The sequence below is a fragment of the Dendrobates tinctorius genome, unplaced genomic scaffold (assembly GCF_039654945.1).
Source record: "Dendrobates tinctorius isolate UK_male_01 unplaced genomic scaffold, ASM3965494v1 ptg000201l, whole genome shotgun sequence".
NCBI lineage: Eukaryota > Metazoa > Chordata > Amphibia > Anura > Dendrobatidae > Dendrobates > Dendrobates tinctorius.
In genome coordinates, this window is record NW_027361868.1 from 5,218,143 (window position 1) to 5,243,079 (window position 24,937).

The window sequence follows — 24,937 nt, forward strand, 5'->3', positions numbered from 1 at the left end:
TGACCTATTGCCGCATACCTTCTGATCTCATTTACAATTTCTTTTTGACAATTTATATCTAACTATCTCATTTTGGATCAATTGTTGCCTTAATGATCATTTTCTCATTGCTTGAATTGTGCATAAATATTACTTTTTTGAAATCTCAATGTGAAATAACAATTTTCCAACCTATTTCTTTTGTTAAAAAAAAAATATTTTAAAGGGGGGACCTGTGACCAGGAAAATGCCATCCAATCTTCAGGCACCATATTATAGAGCAGGGGGAGCGAAGCAGATTGATATATAATTTTCTATGAAAAGGTTCAGTATAACCTGTGTTTCAATCATTTAAACCTCTGCTCTTTCTGGGAACTCTGGTCCAATGGGCGGTCCTATCAGTGGTTGACTGCTTCATTTGCATATGTGGACCACCCACTGGACCAAAAAACCCAGAAAGAGCAGACGTTTAAATGATGGTTCTACTGAATCTTTTCTCACAAAACTGTATATCAATCTACTCCGACCTTACTGCTCTATGCCAAGGTGTCTGCAGACTGGACGGCATTTTCACGATCACAGGTTCACTTTCCGATCATTTCAGCACTTTCTAGCTATGTGTCGTGTTTGCTTTTTAAGGGGACTACCTTGGAGACCAAAGTGTTTGGATTACGCCCTTTTTCGACGTACCACATGCGTATCGAGGCCTCTAATAGCGCTGGGATGGTGTACAGTAAATGGATTTCCATAAAGACTTGGGAGGCTGCACCAAATGCCATTAATTTCACCGTGGACAAGACAGAAAATGGCAGAGCGTTACTCCTCAAGTGGTCTCAACCAGCGACAACCAATGGAGTATTGATGGTAAGTTTTTGGTGGGATCCAACAGCGATCTAATATGCATCGGGACTTTGGATATCCTCTTTCTGGATGAGGGGAGATGTGGCCAATTGGTATTTTGGCCAAACATATCCATATTGTTCCATCTACACTACTAAAGTCAAAAGAGTGGCCTTTGGCATCCATCGTGCCAGTATAGACTTTTTTTTTTATTAAGGAAGAATAATATATACATCATGGTATCACTCTTGGTAACTAGAGATCTTCTGGTTCATGGATGCTACTGTATGCCTAGTCAATGCCAATGGATAAAGTCTCCCTCCCTGTATATATTGCCAACAGACACAGGCAGCAGTTGGCTACAGTATGTTTGGCAGCTCCCCCTAGGAACTATCATGCATGTAAATGGCAGCTCACATTTACCGTCTAGACATTAAGAAAGATTATGGCCAACCTAAACTCGGCAAAGGAGAGCTGGACCCGTCAATTTTGGTAGAACCGGATGTTTGAGGAAAAAATGTATTAAAGACATGCTCAGTGTTAATATACCCAATCCTTGGTTCTGACAGGAGATAAGCCATCAAAGGTGTCTGGTGGTCACATCTACAAATGGGAGGTTTGGTAATGGCTGCCTCTTAGACAAGCAAATAGCGTAAACAGAGAGCACAATATACTGTGCAGAAATGGGATAACTTAACCATGCCTAAGTTGCAGATTGCTCTGTTGAAACCATAATTTAAGTTATCTACTTCATAGTTATGTTGAATCCTCCACTGTACCAAAGAATAAAGTGTAACCACTAATTTTTTCTATACTTTTCTTCTCGTTTTTAGACCTATAACATTTATAGCGATGGCCATCTCGAACACAGCGGCCTATCCCAAGAATTCTTACTCCGTCGCCTTGAACCATTCACAGTTTATACATTGGTGCTTGAAGCTTGTACTGCCGCCGGATGCACCCGGACTTTCCCTCATCAGGTCCGGACTGAAGAAGCTTCTCCTGTATCCCAGCCCCCAGCTCAGATTAAAACTCTTAATGCTACACACATTCAGCTCACCTGGACTCCTCCAGTTCTCCCAAATGGAAAAATACTACAATATGACATCATAAAAAGGTTCGCAGTGGATCAATCTTTAGGGAACCGGAAGAACATAGCTGAAAGTGTTATCTTTAGGCAACCGAACACAGAGACTGTGTCGTTTGCCTTTATTGATGGAGGACTGAAACCTTGGACGGACTATGAGTATAAGGTTCGGGCATGGAACTCTGTTGGATACGTGGATAGTGCATGGACAGGCGGACAAACCAGTCAAGCACCACCGAATTTTATCCTTCCTCCTAAGTTATCCTATGATACTGAAAACACCAACCACATCTTTATCCAATGGACCAAGCCAGAAGAAGACAATGGGAAGATATTGTATTACAAGTTGCGCAAAAATAATATAACATTACCCTTTAATTTAGACTATACAACGTTAAATTATACAGATGAAGATTTGCTACCTTATTCTGAGTACACGTACTCCATAATAGCCTGCACATTAGGAGGTTGCACTATTAGTGATCCCACAGTCATAAGAACCTTAGAAAGTCCACCAGGTGCAGTAAATGCACCTACAACTACAGCTGTTAGTGCAACAGAAGTCAATGTGTCTTGGTCTCCATCATCCATACAGAATGGGGAAATCACTAAATATATTGTTAGACTTGAAAATGAGACATACTTTGCTGGAAGAAGATTATTCATAATCATATCCAATCTCCAGCCCTTCACGACTTATAACGTTAGTCTGGTTGCTTGCACCAATGGCGGCTGCACAAGTAGCTCAGGGACGATAGTCAGAACAAAAGAGGCCCGTCCATCACACATGAAAAAAACAACTTTTGTCGTTACAAGTGCACAGTCCGTTAAAATCTCATGGCAAAGTCCCGATAGTCCTAATGGCGAAATCATAAACTATGAGCTACGAAGAGATGGCCTGCTCATTTATACTGGTTTGGATAGTCACTATCATGACTTTGGGCTGGAACCAGGAACGGAATACTCTTACACCGTACAAGCCAGCAATGGGGAGGGAAGTTGTGTAAGCTCACCGGCAAATGTTAAGACTCAGTCGTCCTCACCTTCTGGTATGGAGCCACCTCGACTTAGTGCAAAAAGTGCCCATGAGATAATGGCTACTTGGAGAGCTCCTCTCAAGGCCAATGGACCCATAGTCAATTATACTCTCTATGTTCATCATCCAGTTGAAATGAAGGACATGCAGTATACATTGAACAGCTCTTTTACCTTTCAGAATGAACTATCATATCTAATCAAGAACCTGAAACCATACACACAGTAAGTTCAATCATGTTGTTGATGGATCTCATGATCATCCTGATATTGTCCATACATATTATAAAGGAGTACTCAATAGATGGTTGGTGACCTGACTGCTGAGGTCCCCAACAATCGAAAATCGAGAGTCCGCTGTTTGAATACAGCATCAGTCACACATATGCTCTTCCATGTCATTCAAAGGCTATGCGACTGATGGAGATAGGCAACTGTATAACTTGGCTATCTTCGGTAGTCCCATGTACATATGTGTGACTTCATTCATATTAGAGATATGGAGCCATGTTGTGGAGCAACAGTTGCACATGCGCTCTACCATTCCATTTCAAGTCTATGAGACTGATGAAATCAGGTCACTATAGCGCTCAACTATCTTCATTTGTCCCATGTGTGCATGAGCGATTCCAGCTTCATTCATGTTAGGGACATGGACCCCTGTTCTGGAGCAAAAGTCACGCATGCGCTCTACCATTCCATTCAAAGTCTATAGGACTGATTACGTCAGGCAGCTGTAGCACTCAACTATCTTTATTAGTCCATGTACTCACGTTTGACTGCATGTTCATGTAAAGGATATGGGGCACCTGTTCTGAAGCAACAGTCGTGCAGGTACTGATGAAGTCAGGTCACTATATCGCTCAGCTATCTAAATCAGTCCCATGTGCGCATGAACGACTCAAGCTCCATTCATATTAGGGAAATGGACTCCTGCTCTGGAGCAAGAGTCGTGCATGCGTTCTACCATTTTCCTCAAGGTCTATGTAACTGACAGGTGGCCACAGCTCTCAGTTATCTTCGGTAGTGCCATGTGAGCATGTATGACTGCAGCTTTACTTATACAAGAGACATGGGACCCTGATTCTGGTGATCTGTGGGAGCCTCAGTGATTGGACCCCATTGATCTAGTAGTTCTCACCTAAGAAGTGTACTGTAGGTAATAATTTGTTATTCACAGAATACACTTTAAGGCAGAGGTCTTTGAAATCATTGTCAAACTGAGATATTTAGCCTATTGGGATAGCAGAGCTTACAATGGCTTCCAGGCTCTTATGCCAGGGAGGTTCATAGGACACTCCACTACTTGACACCAGGGTTATAAAATTGAACATGGTGGGTGGAGGACCCACTTATAGTTAATGTAATGGGATCTGAGAACTTGATGTTAAATGTCTTTGAAGTATGGTCTACCAACTATGATCACTCGACAATAACTAACCTTAATACATAGAAAATACAGCGTAAGTCAATCATTTGATAAAGCATAGACCTACTGTAATTTTCCTCTATGGGCTTCCTTTTGTTTTTTTAATGATCCATTCACATAAACGTTTTTTTTCCAGGTACGAAGCAAGGGTAGAAGCTTGTACTCTGCTTGGATGTGCTGTAAGTGAATGGATGACTGATCATACTATGGAGGCTCTCCCAGAAGCACAACCTGCTCCCCTAATCAATGTCCAGATGAACACCCAGGCACCATTACTCTCTTGGAATGGTCCCCAACAACCAAATGGGAAAATCATAAAATATGATGTATATCGCCGGAAACTTAATGACCCCCAAGAAAGGTTGACCATAGAGTTGGTCTTCAATGGATCCTCATTGTCATTTCAGGATGTAGATTTGCAGCCATATTCAGAGTATGAGTATCAGGTATGGTGTCCATTGGGAGACTTGGTGGAGGCAACTTTTGGTGATACCAGACATGTCTCTTTGCTTCTCTTGAGTAAGCCTGAACTAAATGGGTGAATGACAACCAGCAGAAGACACTCTCTACTGACATGAAACATATAGAGCATTTGACTGGAGATGTTTTTGGCACACCCTGAAAATACATTAATGAATTCCCATATATGTAAGTTACGGACATGATGTTTTTATTATCTAACATTCTGTCCACACTATGAAAGCCAGACTCCTGCTTATCAAGTAGGATGAGTTTTGAACGAGGTATAGACAGGTGGATATGCCATAGGTGAACTTACCGTGACCTTATGGTAAAGCCTATGGGAAATATCCTCTTGTGTTCTGGGTGTTCTATCCCATTCAGTTACCGTTCCATTCACTCCCAACTGCTTCATCCAACTTGGGTTTTGCCATTCTTAGAGACTCGTACTTATAAGACATTTATAGAATTTTTTGCGGCTATTGAAGGTAACCCTTTCAGATAGGTTTGACCATTGCAGAACCTCATAGGCTTCTATTTTGGATGGGTCTACAGTCTCAGAGATTGGATTTTTACCTATTAGACATCTTTGAAATATCTTGTGTATGATGAAAATAACCTTCTAAGCTTCAGCTTTGGCTCATATTGGATCTCATAGAATTAGTTTTGGTTGTGCCCACCATAGGATTCTCTTGCCTTCCAATGAGGTATCCAGCTGGGCAAAATGTTTATCCATTCCCCAAAATAGATGTTACAATGGTTGCCTCACCAGACAGAGTAGGAGTTGGTGCTGGCATCTATCGGACATTTATTCTGTGTCTTCTAGATTATGGAAATAGCCTTCTAAGCTTTTCCTAGGTTTGCCCAATTCAGGACCACATTGGCACTGTTTTTGGATAGGTTCATCCTGGTATCTGCTGTTCTTCTTGTGTGCCATTCCAACTAAGCTTCATTTCCATTCATTTCCTTCCTTGTTATGGTAGTCACCGGCTACCTCACTGGGTGTTAGAGGTTGATATGGTCTGAAAGGTGGGACTTGCACTTATCATTTATTCCATTTCTTCTAGATGATGGAAATAACCTTCTAGCCTTTAGATAGGTTTGCCCAATGCAGAACCACATGGGCACTGTTTTGGCTCGATCCATTGCAGTATCTTCTGTTCTTCTTGTGTAGTTTTCCAACTAGGCTTCCTTTCCTTGCCTTGTTAGTTAGCCACTGGCTGCCACACTGGTCGGTACAGAGGTCAAAATGATCCCGGAGGTGTGACTTGCACCTATCAGACATTTATGGCGAAAAATATGGATAATGCTCAATGTGAGACCTCATAGACTCTGTTTTGGATGGTCTCACCATAGAATCTTCTGGTCTGCTTCTTGGCCAATTTGATCCCGAACATGTACCTTAAATTTAAGAGTGTAAACTTTGACCCCAAGCAGTGAAATAAATTATTCAGCAGATTTCCATTTGCATTATTGGATGTTTCTTCGCTCTTTTCACAAATTTGGAATATTTTCCTATTTCTCCATAAAGCTGAGCATTTTGCAGACAGACATTCGCGAATTGGCCAATTACTAACTGCTAGCGTGAAATATAAAACAGGTCTTTTGAGTAGACACCGGGGAGAGTGCTATGGGGCAGCTATTTGTTCACTGTGGATGAATTGATATGATTTTCTTGATTGTGTATTTTTATTTATGAGGCATAATTTATGAGCGGTGAAAAGCAAACTAAGATGAGTGATGAGTGGAAGAAGCAGGCGAGATAAATCACCGGCAGCTGAGGAACTGATGATTTTGATCGAATCTATTGAATCAGCTGTTGCCCTTAGCTATTAAAGATATTGGAAAGACCTTTTAATATCTCCTTATCGCTCTCGTGGGAAAACCATAACTATTTCATTACACACCCATGGAAAGCAGATTATTAAATGGCTTGCCTTTAGTCTTCGGTTTTCTCTTACTTATAAGGGCTTTGTAAGGTTTCTGCGCAGCTCTACAGAAATGGGAATGTAAAATAATTGATGAAATAATTCCTTTCCATTTTTACTACATTTTCAATTGAAACACCACGTTAGATGAGTAAATACATATCCAGCCATTCTAGCCTGTATCTTCGGCTAAGCTCCCACGTTCAGGATTTGATTTCTTTTCACATTGTAATTTATAGTACGTGGAGTTTTCTAGATCCCATTTACAAGTTACAGAAAAAAAATCTGCATGAAAATGAAAGCGCAGTGTGAATTTCAAATCTGCAGCATGTTGATTCTTGTGCTGATTTTCATTGCAGATTTCACCCTGTTCAGTGCTTTGTAATGTTGTGCGAAATCTGCAGCCAAATCCACAATGAAATCTGCAAGTAAAACTTTCTGTTTCAGATTTCTGACCATATCCATGGCAGGAATTTTCTGCCACATGTGAACATAACCTTAAACTGTGATAGCAGCTACCTGCAGTGACATCCCAATTCATACAGCTCCCAGTGAGTTCAGTCGTATCTGTATACAGCTGTAGGAACTGAACTCCTCCTAGTGGTGTTCAATCCTATCTGTGTAAAAATATTTATCTATCTATCTACAACATGTCCTGCTTTCTCTCTCTCACACACACTTTCTCTCTCTCGTGACATTTATCTTTAGTTGTATACAGCTATATACAGTGAGTTCCCCATGGTGGCATTCAATCCTAGTTGTATGCATACAGTATATATGCTGTGAGCTCCTTCTAGTGATGTTCAATCCAAGCTGTGTACATCTATATGCAGAGAGCTCCCCCTAGTGGCGTCGTACCCTAGTTACATACATCTATATGCAGTGAGCTCCCCCTTCTGATGTTCAATCCTAGCTGTATACATCTATATGCAGAGAGCTCCCCCTAGTGGCGTCGTACCCTAGTTACATACATCTATATGCAGTGAGCTCCCCCTTCTGATGTTCAATCCTAGCTGTATACATCTACATGCATTGATCCACTTCTAGTGGAATCCAAGTCTAGCTGTACATATTTATATGCATTGAGCGTCCTCTAGTGGTGTTCAGTACTAGCTGTATACATTTATATGCAGTGAGATCCCCTGATGGGGGTTCATTACTAGTCGTATACATCTATATGTAGAAAGCTCCCCCTAGTGGTGTCTAACCTTAGTTACATACATCTATATGCAGTGAGCACCTTATAGTGATGTTCAACCCAAGCTGTATACATCTTTATGCAGTGAGCTCCCCCTGGTGGAGTTAAATCCTAGCTGTATACATCTATATGCAGTGAGCTCTGTCTAATGGGGTTAAATCCTAGCTGTATACATTTGTATGTTGTGGACTTCCCCGAGTGGACTTAAATCCTAGCCGTATACATCTATATGCAGTGAGCTCCCCCTAGTGGCATTCAATTCTAGCTGTATACATCTATATGCAGTGAATTCCCCCTAGTGGCCTTCAATTCTAGCTGTATATATCTATATGCAGTGAACTCCCCCTAGTGGAATTAAATCCTAGCTGTTTATATCTATATGCAGTGAGCTCCCCCTAGTGGCGTTCAATCTCATCTGTATACAGTTACACTCAGTGAGCTCCCCCTGATGGTGATTGCATATAGCCTAAAAGTAACATACATTGGTTTTCAAGTCAGAAAAACAAAACTCCTTATACAAATATATTCTTAAATTAAGAGCTTTAGACTTAAAGACAGATTTTAATAAAAGTGTACTATCCTTAGCAGAGCCTCTCAAGTGTGGTGGGGGTGGCACTGAATTTTACTGCTCGGCGCTATGATTTGGCTGCATGCCTCTGCAGAATAATGATAACTGATGTAGGAGTGCTGGATGGCAATATTGCTCCACGTGTTGCTCCTGTATGTTGCACTTGTAGCAACTATCACATAAAGGTTGATACAAAGTAACACAAAAATTTGGAATAAAAATAAAAAAGCCCAATCCCGCTGCTGAAAAATCTGCAAACACTTAAAGCTTAGTAAGGAATATGACTCCGAAAATCGCTTAGACAGTCGTTTTGTATTGCCATTTAGATCAATCTTCCTGATTGATCACTGTGTAATTGGCCATTATTGAGCCTAATTTAACCCTATAAACCTTCCCATCCATATCCTCCGTCTATGGCTGGTGACATCCCCACAAAGAACTTACTGATGCAAATCCCGACCCCATGTGACCTTTGGCGATATTCGTGTTTAATTATACAAATGATTTGTGATAAATAAGATTACACCTTCTCCCATATGTTTATTCACTCCTTGATGAAAGCGAAATTTGATTTTCTATGCAGATTTAGTGGAAATATGCTTAATAAGTGCTGAGTTTTATTTAGTCCTCGAATCGCGCGTTTCTATTGGTGGGTTAATGCAGACAATTCTCAATACTGAATATCTAATAAACCGTGTCTGGGGTCTCCAGGTTAGCTACAACTGGTAGTTACAGTATATTGATGCGTAATGGTCGTTTCTATAGTGTGCCGGTGTAGCAGAGGCGAGTTTGTCGTGTGCCATGTAGATTTTCATAGGATTTAGGCTTAGGGCACATTACGCACCATGTCTGGAGCAACAACAAAAAAACTCCCCGTATACAAGGGTATTTTTAGGGTGGTCTTTGCAAGTATGATGTTTTTCTAATGTATAGCAAAGTACAGGAGCCTGCACATTTTCATAGACTGCACCCCCCCCAAAAAAAAAAAAAAAGAAAAGAAAAATAAATTTGCATGCCAGAGGTTACTCTTTACCCATAATGTCGCCTACATCAGAGATTTATATTGGGATTTATTCTCTATTTATACTTCTGACAAAAGGCTCGAGAACTGTGTGTACACAGACTGAATACAATCAGCCAAGCTTAGCTTCTGATTGACTGCTGCAGATTGTACTGAGCAGTGTGAGATTTCAGCGGGGAGGAGGGACACTGAGGAGCAGTCTTTCATGATAGATAGGAGGAGAGTCAGCAGCAGGTAGGAAGACATTGGGAAGATGTTAATTAGGCAAGGGGTAGCTGGAGATTCAGCAGCATGGAGGAGGAACGCTAAGGAACTGGCATTCAAGCTAGGGGGAACTAGATTAAGCAGCAGCAGGGAGGAGGACACTGGAGAGCTGTCAATTAGGCCAGGTAGGAGACTAGATTCTGCAGCATAGAGGACGGACATTGAAGAGCTGGCAATCAAGCTAGGTGGGAGCAGATTAAGCAGTAGCAGGGAGGAGGACATTGGAGAGCTGTCAATCAGGCTAAGTGGTTGGAGATTCCGCAACAGGGAGGAGAGACACTGAGGAGTTATCAATTAAATTAGGTGCGTAGAGATTCAGAGCAGGGGGAGAGGCATTGAGGAGCTGTGAATTAGGTCTGACATTGATTTTCAGAGTAGGTGCACCAGCCGCATCAGGTCTAAGTTACCTATTTAGTCATATTTCCAGTCTAAATTGTGAATTCAAGTAACAGAAGAACTTAGTAGGAGACCTATTTGATGTCAGTGTGGTGTCACCTCTGCTACACTTAGCTCAAAATTATGTAGAACTATAGACACAACCCTGAAACAACTGCTCAACTACACCCTTCAATATATATTTTGTTTTCTGTGACTTGATACCCTAATCACACACGATAGCTTTTGGACATTGTCCATGAAAGCGGACAACCCCATCTTATGTGACAATAAGGCTACAGTACTTTCACATTAGCGTTTTTAGCGCTGCGCTTCGTGCGCAATAGAAACGCATGCAAAAAACGCATCATGCGTTTTGCATGCGTTTGCGTTTTTTAGGCGCATGCAATTTAACCAGTTTTTAGCCAGGTTAACTCATAAAACGCATGCGATTTCAAACGCAGGCGTGCGCAAGTCCATGCGCACGCCTGCGCTCCCATAGACTGTAATGTGTTATTTTTGCGCATTCCTTGCGCATGCGTTTTTTTACGCCGTTGGAGGGACCTAAAAATGCAACTGGTTGCGTCGGGCGTGCCTAGGCGCACAATACAAAGTAACGCATGCGCACGAAAACGCATACGAACATGTGCAAACGCTAGACCATGCGCCCACCATGTTAAACGTAGGGGCCCATGCGCATGGACGCGCTGCGCTAAAAAACGCTAATGTGAAACCAGCTGATGTCTGTCTTGAAGGACGTCTGACCACATAAGAGGTAGCGCTCTCTGTCTCTTATATATATATGTCTCATATATATTATATACATACATACATATGTACAGTCATCACCTTTCTGTACATTATTGGGACATGCTAGAAAAGCTTCAAAACTTTTGAAAGGTCGCAACTCACATCACAACCACTGGGTGGCCACAATTAGGCACATATAGCAAAAACATCCCAACAGAGTTCTCAATTTTTTTTCTGAAGCTGATCATCTCATGCTACAACATCTCAGGATACGTTGAGCCTAAATGAAAGGTAAGGAAAAGCACATCTGTACTGGAGCAATTTCACAAGTCGACAGTAACAATAGCCTGGTTTTCAGAGTGAGATATATGTGCTACCATCATATAATTACATATGTGTCTTTCATTGTTATAGGTGTGGGCTGTGAATTCTGCAGGAAGAACATCCAGCTCCTGGACTCGTTGTAGAACTGGGCCCATTGCCCCTGAAGGCTTATTGGCACCCACTTTTCACAAAGTGTCTTCCACAGTAGCAGTTACAGATATAATTCCTCCGACTAAGCCAAATGGTGTAGTTATCCTCTACAAACTGTTCTACCGGAATCCCAAGGGAGAGGACACTGTGGTGAGCACAGATCATCAGTGAGATATCCTATATTGATCAGTCGCCCACATCTGAGCTTTACAGTTCATGTGCAGACTGTGATTTTCTGACCACTTGAAGGTCTTCTGACCCAAACTCAACAGCCCTATTCACGATATTCCTATGAGGCTGTTGAGTTCGAGTGAGGAGACTTGTGGTCAGTCTGACCATGAGACTTGGACATGTGACACCAGCCTAAAGTACGTAGAAAATCTATCTTATGTGGGAGTGGGGTCTTTTTAAAGAACATGGCTGGTATACATAATACATAGTGGAGTTGACATTGATGACATATGACCAGGATGTCCAAATCGAAGGTTGACCTCACCGATTGGTTCGGCAGTGTTAGGGATGTGTTATCCTCACATTTTAGCCCTGCTCTCCCAGTGATCTGCCCATTTATAGTCTATGGCAAACCAAAAAAAGGTTGACCATTGACTATATAAGCTAATTATTTGGTCTTCTTAGAAGGTCAAACTGAGTCGAAGGTGCATGGCGATTTCCTAGCACTTCTACTTCTTTTTCTAGTGATCGACAAATATCACAAAGCGCCACTGATCGGAAACTTATCACACAAGCTAGTGGTAGGTTATCAGTGCCATATTAGCCTCCTTTTGCAACTTAAGGCCATGTGGCATAATAGCGCTATGTCCAGCTGCCACGATCACAAGTAATGATAGCGAATGGGGTCATGGAGAAATCCGGCAGAGTTGGATTTCGAGCACCAGCTTACACCATCTCGTGTCCTGCATCCAAAAGTTACCATATAGCCTTGGCCTCATGTTCCTATTTCCATAGGTGTCTGAAGGAACATCCACCCAGCAGACAATTCATGGCTTGAAGCCCTTCACCAACTACTCCATTGGGGTTGAAGCCTGCACATGTCTGACGTGTTGCAGTAAAGGTCCGGTAGCCCGGCTGACTACTCTCTCTGCTTCGCCTTCCCACCAGCAACCTCCACTCATATCACACAAAACTTCAAGGGCAGTGTCACTGCGGTGGAGTGCGCCAGGGTCACCTAATGGCATTATCCAAAGGTAAGTGCCTAATTTCTGTGACATTTAGAAATATCTTATAATTAATTAACTAAATGTCATATTTCAGTCAAACGCGTGATATATTAAGCGACCAGCAGGGTGGTTTTAATCATATCATGCTGTTCTTCTTTGGGATGCGTGAAGGAATCTATACATTTTTAAGACAGGTTGAACCGGGAACATTTTTCATAATCTGGAAGGAGGAGGATGGAAAAAAAAATTGCATCTTCACGAGTGGATAACCTTGGGATGATACGGGAGAAAACTATCTTATGGAATTGAAGGAAGATTTCATTAGAATGAAGACTTGGATAGATGCGTCATTACAAGTATTGATACGCTTATTATAAAACTATTATTGACCAATCTGTAACTATGGATGGTGAGGAAGAACGCTGGGAGGGTTTGCCAAAACTTTAAGCTTGGACACAAAAACTTTTTCAACCTCTTTGGACTTCATGCACATTGACCTTGTAAAACCAACCACCGAACCTGTGTATGGGACCTCTCATGTACACCAATTTTGGTATGGTCTCATGGGATACTGAAGACCTCATTACACATTATAGGTGATTTGCTCATGGCAGCATTACTTCTAGGGGAGACTATTTCTGTAATAGAGTGAAGTATCTGGGCTTTTAGCACACGGTAATTGGTGGCAGCTGCCGGTGGTTGTTTGTCTGTCTCCCGGCATCTGCTCACTTCACTCGGCATCCACCCATAAGTCTGGAGGAATTGTATGGAGCGCACTCAGGTGCTGGACCCATCCATACCCCGCAGGTGGCATCTGTTTAACACAGCAGACATCCGCTAGTAACTGAAGCTGGCGCTTATAGCAGCAGTTTAATCCCTTAAATGCTGTGCTGAACAGTGACCATGACATCTAAGTGGTTAGAATGATCGGGGACATTCTCTCTATCACCCTCTTCGGACATAATGGGTTGTTGTCTGGACAGCTGGGGGGTCCAATTTTGGATCTTTGTGCCAAAGATTTCTATGTTGTATGCTTCAGATTATATGAATATAGCAACACAGAGTCCTTATGACACCATAATATGGAACTCTAGGGACTCTATGTAGCCATAATGGATCTTGTACACATCATTTTACCGTGTGCACAAGGCCCAACAGTCACATATGGTATGTTAAATTGGTGCTAATAAACGAATTAAAAAAATTGGTGCTAATACAAGATTACAAGATTCGACCTAGAAACTTGTTTACAAAAATAGCAACTCATCATCAAATGAATGGAGCAAAGCTGTAATAACAGACCAAGACATGGACTGGAGTAAGACTGTCGTGGAAGCAAACCTTACCGATCTAATCCTAAACAAGCCCTTTAATACAAGGAATGTGATATCCTTGGACCAAGGTACTAGGGTAATAGGTACAGTGTCATCAAGAATTGACATTTTCTTGAACGTCAGTTTTCATCATCAAACTAGTAACTACTCTGAGGATTGTGATCACCGATTGTCCAAACTTCCTGGGAGCGGTTACTGGTGAAAAAACGAGATGGGTTCTTAGATCACTTACTTCACTTTTAGTTTATTTTTTGTCTCAACATTTCTATTCAAGGACAAATGGATGAAAATTCTGCATGGAGGAAACATTACCCCTTAGTTCTGACATCACATCCAGTATGTTACTAGAAATGTTCTTAATTGGGTTGGTGTTAATCAATTCGCAGGACCCAGTCCATTGGTCACATCCATAGTCTGTGGCCGCTGGGTGGAAGCCCCGAGAAGCACCTTCCATCACCCATCATCCAAAGTTACATAGGTAGTAAAAGAACTGAAGTCCATCAAGTTCAACCTTTCGACATCCACGGCTCTTCTCTTGATTAGTCAACCTGACGTGACATCATCGGCGCAGCATTATGTATATGTGACTTTGCGGCACGATGGCTAATCAAAAGAAGAGCCGCGGATGTCGGGGTGAAAGAAACGCTTCGCATGGCTCCCATATAGCAGCCACAGATTACCGACGTGGCCAATGGACCAGGTCCTGCGAATCGATTCACTCTAACTCTTAACATTATTTTTTTTTTTATATATATATTTTTCTGTAGGTATGAAGTCCACATGCAGGCGGCCTGTCCTCCACCGGTCCAAACTTTTGGAGAACTTTGTAGGGAAGGAAACTTGCAGATGAAGTATTCTGGAAAGGACGAATCTTGCCAAGTTACTGATCTGCAGCCATTCACTACGTACAACCTCAGGGTGACTTCCTACAACTCCGAAGGAAGCGCCAACTCCGACTGGGTCCAATGCACAACCCTAAAAGAAAGTATGTTCTGAGACTAAGAATGTGAGGAGGCTGATGAGTGATCGATGGGTTATACAGAGCTAGACGCCTTGCACTGTATCAATATAGATGTGTGTGTTTTATATATATATCTAATATATAAAGCTCAATGTGTGTGTATGTCCGGGATTGGCATCCGCACCGTCGCAGCTACAGCTACAGCCACAAAATTTGGCACAGTCACACGTCTGGACCCCGAGAGCATGATATGTTGTGAGGCGAAATTTTAACCCCGCACGTTCCAATTCACCAATTTTGCCCCTATCTACATAATGGGGGAAAAAGGGTGTGTGTATCAAGCGCCGCTCCTCATTATGATGTCATAATGGTTGCCATGGCGATGCTGATGTCATCATAGATTGCAAGCCCCACCCCTCATTATGATGTCATAATGGTTGCCATGGCGACGCTAATGTCAAAATAGGTTGCAATGGCGAAGATGCTGTCACAATGGTTGCCATGGTGACGATGATGTCTTAATAAGTTGCAATGGTGACGGTTATGTCATAACGGTTGCCATGGTGATGATGTCATAATGGGTATATGGGCACAGGACTATGGGATGGAGGATGTGTGATGGGTATATGGGCACTGGACTATGGGATGGAGGATATGTATGACGGGTATATGGGAATGGGACTATGGGATGGAGGATATGTATGATGGGTATATGGGCACTTGAATATGGGATGGAGGATGTGTGATGGGTATATGGGCACTTGAATATGGGATGGAGGATGTGTGATGGGTATATGGGCACTTGAATATGGGATGGAGGATGTGTGATGGGTATATGGGCACTTGACTATGGGATGGCGAATATGTATGATGGGTATATGGGCACTCGACTATGGGATGGAGGATACGTGATGGGTTTATAGGCAGGGGACTATGGGATGGAGGATGTGTGATGGGTATATGGGCACTGGACTATGGGATGGAGGATATGTATGATGGGTATATGGGCACGGGACTATGGGATGGAGGATATGTATGATGGGTATATGGGCACGGGACTATGAGATGAAGGATGTGTGATGGGTATATGGGCATGGGACTATGGGATGGAGAATATGTATGATGGGTATATGGGTACTCTACTATGGGATGGAGGATATGTATGATGGGTATATGGGCATAGGACTATGGGATGGAGGATATGTATGATGGGTATATTGGCACTCAACTATGGGATGAAGGATATGTATGATGGGTATATGGGCATGGGACTATGGGATGGAGAATATGTATGATGGGTATATGGGTACTCTACTATGGGATGGAGGATATGTATGATGGGTATATTGGCACTCGACTATGGGATGGAGGATATGTATGATGGGTATATGGGCACGGGACTATGGGATCGTGGATATGTATGATGGGTATATGGGCACGGGACTCTGGGATGGAGGATAATTATAATTTGTTATAACTAACCACAGTTAGTTACTATGCCCGGGCAGCGCCAGGCTCTTCAGCTAGTATATATATATATATTTGAACTCTCCATCCGGTGTTTTTGACCTGCAATTCATCGGGGAGATGTATCTTTTGGCCTCCATCAGCTTAGTATACATTGATTTGACTTTTTTTTGGCTGTGTGAAATAACACAGCCATTCTGATGTTTCGTGCAAAACAAATGTACCGTATACTGTGCAGTGTATGCTTTTTTTATCATGCGGACTATGGAAAATGTGTGCCACAGTGGTATATGTCAGAGACACTCGCCCAAGGTATACGACAAGGGGCGTAATCTATATAACTAATGATGTACAGTATATAGACCTTAAAACTAAGTTCACATTCTGCAAATTTGAAAGCAAAGACCAACAAATCCTCATATATTGCTTGCAGGTTTTGATGCAGATTGTAGTGTAAACCTCATCCTGCAAATTGGGCAAAGTTTGGGCAGAATTGACATGCCATATATTTGAAAATCTACAGTATGGTCTCAATTTTTAACTAATTTTTCACCATAAATTACTGCAGATTTTTAGTTCAATATTCTCACAAAAGTACAGTAATTCCCGCAGCAAGACTTCACCTGGGACATTAAGGGGTTTTAGGACAATTCCTAGGAGAATCGGGAGCGTTAAAGAGGTTGTCCGAGAAATTGCTCCCCAGAGACGTGTCCCACCTGGTTCCAGTGCAGGCTGCTTCTGCAGGATGTGGAGATGTCACTGTTCTATTAGCCTCAGGACAGTTGTAGCTTGCGATTGTCAGCAGCGGTCTGGTGACTGGCATTATCAGAAAAACATCCAATGACACACTGCTCATGCCACTGGACGGCTGCAGCCAATCACAGGCTGCATCAGCGACTAATGGAATAGTGATGTCTTCACTTAGTGCATTGGTACAGACCATGGAGCCTCCTGCGCTGGATCCAGGTGGGTGCCGGTAGGTATCAGTTTATTTTTTACCGATAGGAGCCCCTAGGGAACACATCTTTTTACCCAAACCATTCATCACAAAATAGAGTGGCCCTCGTGTACTCCTCCCTTACCACGCTTACCAATTTTTCTAATCCCTTAAAAGTCTCTTTTGGTTTAGAGTTGTAAATGCGTTAATTGTAAATTCTCTAAATTCTCGTTAGTGGACCTTATTTTACATTTCCTGATGTTTTAGAGCACTAAATGGGTCAGAAGTAAATATAAGTTGATCCTAAAAGATACCATTACACTAGGACAAAGGGGCTCTGAGCAGTTGACCAATTCCAACCCAGCCATGATAGTGAGGGTCGGACCCTCACTAAAAGAAGTATAACCCTTTTTTAAAAAGTGATGATCAGCTGATCGCCAATGTATGGTCTCATTTGACTGTATGTTTTCCCCATAGTGGCCCCTACAGGAGAATTGTAGCATTGCGCTGTGACTATTCAAATTAATTGCCATGCATGTAGTGTACAGAAATGCCAGGTCCTCCAGAGCGGGGAGCCATACTTATGTAGTGATTCTTTCTTTTGGACATAGAGGATGGTCCTAAGCAGAGCCTCCCCCCATCCCCGATGATGTCCATGTGTCCTAATTAAACATAAGGATGGGGGGGGGGGTTCTTCTTAAAATAACCCTTTAATTACACAGTTCTGTATTTATCTGATTATTAGTTCTTTCCTATAATTGATCAGTTAACTCCAGACGTCTTTCTATGTTTTCTTTGCGTGTTGCGATCAGAGAGATGAATAGTCATGTCCTTGGCATGAGCACAAAGTTACTTTCATGAGATCTGGTATGAATGAAGCACTCGCTGATAATGAAGCGGTCCACACATGTATTGATTAATTGCTTGCTGAAATGAATTATTATTCACAAATTGCTTTTTAGATGCTTATTTTTTTCCTTTGGTAACAATCGGGAAGAGAGATAATGGCTGAAAGAAAAGCGATATAAATGAGTGGGTGACACAGCTGCATAATTGACTTATTTAGAAGCCCACTTTAAAGAAACATCTAATCAATTTGCACCGTCCTCTGGGCGCTGTAGTTATAAATACTGAACCTGCCTGGCATCATTTATCTGAGGGAATAGTCCGACCATACTAATTACCCCATACACTGTATGTATATAAACAAGATGGATGGATAGATGGATGGATGGATAGACAGAATATATGGCCGGGATCACATATGCGAGAAATTCGGCCGAGTCTTGCATGTTAATACTCGACACTGCCACCGACACTCGGGAGCAGAGCGTGCGGCTCCATGTATTGCTATGCGCGGCCGCACAATCCGATCCGAGTGCCGGCGGCAATGCCGGGTATTAACATGCAATACTTTCCCGAGTTTCTCGCATGTGTGATCCCGGCCTATGAATAAAAGTATGTGCCCCCTCCACATTGCACCCAGAGGAGCTTTTCTTACCTCCCATTCTACATCCATAGTCATTAATATGGAGTTGGCCCCTCCGCAGATAGAACGGCTCCCGCTGTGCTGGGAAGGTCTTCAATAAGATATTGGAGATGTCTGTGGGAATTTTTGCCCGTTTATCCCGAAGAGCATTTGTGAGGTCAGACCCTGATGTTGGGTTGATACCGAGCTGTGTGTTGCCGCTCATGTTCTTTCCCCCTCCATGCCTGTATGGAACGTGTGCACTGGGTACAGTGATGGGGAACAGAGAAAAGTCTTCCCCAAATTGTTCCTACAAAGCTGTAAGCTACAACTGTCCACAATGTCTTGTATGGTGGAGAATTAAAATTTCTCTTCACTAGGTCACTATGGCTCTGAGGGAGGTCCCAGAGTCAGCATTTATTTATACCAAACAGTTCAGACCTTGGGCATGTGTATAATGTGATATCATGCAATATTAAATTCCAGAAAATAAGCAAGAATCATTGTTTCTCCGAAGGTCAAAAAGTCACGTTCTCTTGGAGTACTGTCAACACATCTGGCAGCACATCTGTGGTGTGAATCTATGCAAGGACATATTTTATCAAGCATTACAGATTAGCAGATTAATAACACATTGAAGTTTAACATGCCCAATCTTTCATATTTGTAAAGAGTCAGGAAGATCCCTTACACTGCACACAAGGAATCAAAATCAAGAGATTTCTCAGACTTTGCTCTTAACGTGTTATGGGTTTAGTCTTCGGTGTTGATCTTTTGGCATTTGTGTTATCACACTTAAGTCTCACATCTGTTCCATTTTTTTCTAGGACCAGTATACAGAACAGTGATGAATGTATCCAGTAACGTAACCACCATATTCCTGGACTGGAGACAAAGCTTCCAACTTAACGGGCAGATCAAAGAGTTTGTACTAATGGAAAGAGGGCAACGTCTCTACAGCGGCCTGGACTCCAGTGTACACATTCAGAAGACCACAGATAAGAGTGAGTGTCTGGTAATACTATAACTCTGCACATTTATGAAATGGATTTAAGATTAATTATGTCAACCCTGCCTAGTAAAGCATTCATGAAAAAGGCATAACGCACCATAGGCCGGTGACAGGAGGGACTGAACATCTCCCTATCTCACAGCCATAGCGGGTATCTGCAGCCAAAACAAGGTTGACTGGATACAGATTTATGCATCTCCCATTGAGTTCATCAAGAAGAAATAAAATTATGCCCCCAAATTTGTCCATCCAGTGTTTGCTAAGGTGTCTCCATTGCACATGTGCCATGAATGTGCCACATTCTGCTGGACTTGTGGTACATCTGAGATTAGAAGATCGCTGTGTTTAACTGAGCATAGGTCCTCCTTAAATCTATAAGGCCATTCATGAGTTAACAGGTTTCTTTTTGCATGGAAAGGATTTAGAGGTCATTGTGGTCTATTGGCTGTGCTGCTTACTGGAACCACACTCTTCCATTATGTAAACCTGTGCCTGGCTCCCTCCATGTCAGCAATAGAATCTTCATTCTGTTCCTGGCTTCATTGGAGAAGGTGTTCTGGAGAGTCAATCTAATAGTCTTGATATTGTTACTTGTGGTTTGTTGTGAATAATTCTACCTTTCTCTTCTGGCATTATTTCGTGCTGCTTTTCTGCCTCTTTACTGTGTACCTATTATCCCTTTGTTTTTTTTTCCTGTGTGTCTGTCATTTGATAGTTAAAATAAGCTGGATGCGGTCTCAATGGAGCGCTGACATAAGCCACACCAATAAAGGGGAAAGTGAATGCCAAGTCCAAGGCCGCACCAGCTGCAGACCCTCGATGAGAGATGAAGACTGTGTAGCAATAACTGCAGTCAGAAGGGCACCAAGGACAAGGAGGATGATTGTTTGATGTCTTTATTCCACAACGCGTTCCATCAGGTGGGTACCACACCTGATGAAGACAGTGTTTTTGCTGTCGAAATGCGTTGTGGAATAAAGACATCAAAAAATCATCCTCCTCGTCCTTGGCGCCCTTCTGACCGCAGTTATTGCAACACTGTCGTTTGATTGTGCCTCGGTTTCCCCATGTCTGTGTAGCTGGTGTTACCCTTTACTCCTGCCCCTTTCCTCCCTGGGGGAAAGGTGTGAGCTGCATAAGATTTCATAGGAGCACAGAGAGGTACGATACTTGGGCATCTCTACCTTCAGGGGTAACCCTGGCATTAGGAAAAGCCTAGGGCCTCCCTAGATATAGGGACAGTTTAGGATCCCCACTTCCCTGACTTTCCTATTGTCACAGCGTGACAACATGGAATAGGAAACTGGGTGCAAGTCTGTACCATCTATAGTACAGGAGAATGGGCACCATCCAAACCGCCAAAGGTGCCAGAAATGTCCTTAGGGCCATTAACAAATTTTATTCATTTTTTTCCATTTATATTTTTTGTTCTGCAGCTTTTTATTTCCAGGTGAAGTGTACGACTGACATGGGGAGTGTGAGCACACCACTCATGAAATACAGCCCCTCCACAGGACTAGGTACTGCCTTTTTCTACATACAATTCACTAATAATGTTGTATAAGATTTTTTCTGTATACGTCGCCCTTTTTCCTTCATGCCAGGTCTTTGCCACTTAAAATACTATAGTAGTTAAATGCTGTTTCCACATTTTATGCACCTGTTTTAGTAAAAAATTATATTCCCCGTCTTTTCTCATAACTCTGCATTGTGTTGTTCTTCTGGTATTCCTCTTGAAAATGTTTGAATAAATCGACAACTGTGTGAACCCACATCCGCTAAGAATATACAGACTTCGAAAGGAGTTGTATTACTAAGGAGCTGAACTTGCTCAACACAGTCTGAGCCGGCAGTAAAGTACAGCCAGACTCCTTTTGTAATGGCTGAGAATAAAGAAAGCTCAGATTATGGACATTTAATGCTATAGATGCTGTGGTCAACAGTGACTGAGGTATCTTAAGCGGTTTGACAGAGGGAAGAGAAATGTAAACATATTTGTGCAAAAAAAATGTGATATATTTTATCAAATAAATTGACAATAGTAGTAGACTTTACAATTACATGGAGCGTACCCCAAATATTCTTAGAGTATGTATGATCACTGAGGGTCCAATTGGTGAGACCCCATCGATCCTGAGAATGGGGGTTCCAAAGTCTCAAGGTGAATGGAGTGGTAGTGAGAAAGTGCGACAATAGATGAAGTGGTGGTCGTACATGTTCCAGGGATTTTGGATCCCCCATTATTCGGATCGGTGGTTTCTCAGCAGTCAGTCCCCCCTCTAATCCTAAATGTATCATCAACCTAAGGAGCGATGGTTTATTATTATTACTACTCACATTTATTACTACTCTACATTTTTGAAACACAGAAAACCACAGTCTAACAAACGTGTAAAAATACTCTGTTGCAAAAATATATAAATATATAACAGTAAACAGCAAGTGCTAGCAAAAAGATGATAACAAAAACAGGGTATTTAGTTGATTTGTTTTTTGCAAAAAATGTATACTAAGCTGCTCCACCAAACATCAAGGTATACCCATCTCGGAGCAGTCCTAACCAATGTATTTAAAACCTGACCATGTGAATAGTACCTATATGAGCAGGATTCAGAAAGGTAATGCCTGATGTGGACATGCTGTGCAAGAAGGGTTTTTATGTGCATGGCTCACAATAGAGGGGTGCGGGCCTCCCAAGACTTGCAAAAGCAAGAAACTAATAGCTTAGGCTGGTTTCACATTCGCGCTTTTTAAGCGCACGTACGGCCGGGGGTAGCTCCGCCCCCGAGCCGGCTCTCTGCCCGGCGTGCCCGCCCCTTGCTTGTAGCGCCGCCTCCTAGCGCACAGCGGCGCCTGCGATCGGCGCACCCTATCTTTAGCATAGGGTGCGCAGATCGTGCGCAGGCCGTGCGCTAGTTGCGCTTTGACCTGCGCTGCGCACTTTTGACAGTGCGCCGTGCGCGCCAAAATCAAACTTTTCGGATTTTGGCGCGCACGGCGCACCGTCAAAAGTGCGCAGCGCAGGTCAAAGCGCAACTAGCGCACGGCCTGCGCACGATCTGCGCACCCTATGCTAAAGATAGGGTGCGCCGATCGCAGGCGCCGCTGTCCGCTAGTAGGCGGCGCTACAAGCAAGGGGCGGGCACGCCGGGCAGAGAGCCGGCTCGGGGGCGGAGCTACCCCCGGCCGTGCGTGCGCTTAAAAAGCGCTAATGTGAAACTGGCCTTAGTATACATTTTTTGCAAAAAACATATAAACTAAATACCCTGTTTTTGTTATCTTTTTACTAGCACTTGCTGTTTACTGTTAAGGCCCTTTTACATTTAGCGATGCACCAGCGATCCAACCAGCGATCCGACCCGGTCAGGATCGCTGGTGCATCGCTAAATGATCGCTAGTGAGCTTTCATACAGAAAGATCTCACAGCGATGCAGCAGCGACGCAGCGCACGATACTTACCATTCACACACATCGATCCTGCGTCCTCCCGCCCGCCTCCACGCGTCGCTGGACGTCACAGCAGGAAGCGCCCGACGAGAACTGGAGCCGGACATTCTCGCGCGATCAGCGATGGACAGCGGGGGAGCCGGTCGGAGGTAAGTATCACACATAGCGATATCGCTAGCAATATCGCTATAACGTCACAAAACCAGTGACGTTTTAGCGATATTGCTAGCGATATCGCTTAGTGTAAAACCCCCTTTACATATATATTTTTTTTTACAACAGAGTATTTTTACACTTTTGTTATACTGTGTTTTTTTCTGTGTCTCAGTCTTTGGGTGGTGTGAACACTGTCTTACCGACTTGTTCACTTTGTGCATGGCTCATGAGTTTTTATAGCCATTTTTTTTAAAATAAAGTAGGGGGTTAAAAGCTAAAAGTGTTCAGAAAGAATCTCCAATCCATATAAATAGAATTTACACTGGGATCCAGTAAAAAAACAAAATACATATTGGAAAACTGATAGCGGCATCCGGTGAGGCTGAAAATGTGCTGGCCTTGACAGGGTTAACAGATCCAAACTTGGACTTATATGAAAGCCGCCGTTTTTGGTCGGCTGTGTGCGCCCAGTTGCATTATTTTTTATGGCTTCATTCATTGTTTTATGTGGGGCTATCAGTAAGTGCAGTGCTGTGCAGTAGGCGCCAGTGTTTATTCTAGTAAATGAAGATGCCAAATAAAGGTTAAAATTACTCACCCAGAGGATGCGGGCGAGCGTGTGTAAGTCAGCGCCTGACACTTTCTATTTGTGGGCATGTAGGGGGAGTGTGACATATCCCTCTGTACTAAGTGTAAAGATTGAGCTGTACTCATTTCATGACTCATGAATCAGTCTCTTTTACAGCAGCTCAGTTATGAAAGGCTTTTCCCTTAGATAGACCCAGCCGGAATAATGAGAAGAGCCCACAGCAAGGGAATGAAGAAGACCGCATTGCATTCAGAAGGTGCTACAATAAGCAGGAGTGGCATAACGTTAGTGGGTGCAGTCGTATCCGGGCCCTGGAGCTTAGGGGAGATCCAAAAAGTCTCCAAAATATTATCAAAGACACTGATGGTAATTTTGTATTGGGACGTCTACGAGCTTCAAGTTACATCACTAATGCCAAACGGGGGTTTACGGTAAATTTGGATACAAATCATAAAATTCCAAAACTAGTAAAAATTATTGCTTCTCATGATTGGTAAATAGTGTACACAGAAGAGATGAAGCCCCTTAAAAAAAAAAGAAAAAAATCAAAAAGGGCCCCTTTTATGATGTCGCTTTGACACGGAGGATAGCGGGGCCAGGGGCTTGTTTTCTCAACCATTTCCATGACCCTCGGGACTTTTAGAGTAACAGCAACAGCTGTGGACTTATTCTGGAGGTGCAGCAGCTGGCGCTGTGTGAATTGGCACGTACGACCTCTCGGTTGTTTTTGATATTTTTTCTAGTATCCTACAAGTTGTGATGATGGAGCTGATGGTTGTTGCATGTCCAGGGGTAAAACAGTTCATCCTCCCACAATGACTGATGATTCTGCTGAAAGCGGAAATCTGCAACAGGGACAAATCCTGACCCAGTCAATTGCTTTGAGAGAAGTAATACAATCTAGAAGGAAAAAGGTGGACCTCTTCTCTCCAAATGCCCTGCGACCTCCACATGGTTGGTCTCCTTCCATTGTATGTAGGT

General features: G+C 42.7%; 1 protein-coding gene across 1 annotated transcript in view; it reads left to right on the plus strand.

The window, feature by feature from the left end:
* The window catches only part of USH2A (usherin), a 994,545-nt gene that overhangs the window by 954,344 nt on the left and 15,264 nt on the right, over positions 1-24,937 (plus strand). The window contains exons 61-68 of the mRNA XM_073553328.1: positions 619-843; positions 1,653-3,166; positions 4,507-4,816; positions 11,348-11,557; positions 12,374-12,612; positions 14,687-14,904; positions 19,580-19,756; positions 21,201-21,284. Coding sequence (XP_073409429.1) covers positions 619-843; positions 1,653-3,166; positions 4,507-4,816; positions 11,348-11,557; positions 12,374-12,612; positions 14,687-14,904; positions 19,580-19,756; positions 21,201-21,284 — 2,977 coding nt within the window. The remainder of the gene's footprint in view (positions 1-618; positions 844-1,652; positions 3,167-4,506; positions 4,817-11,347; positions 11,558-12,373; positions 12,613-14,686; positions 14,905-19,579; positions 19,757-21,200; positions 21,285-24,937) is intronic.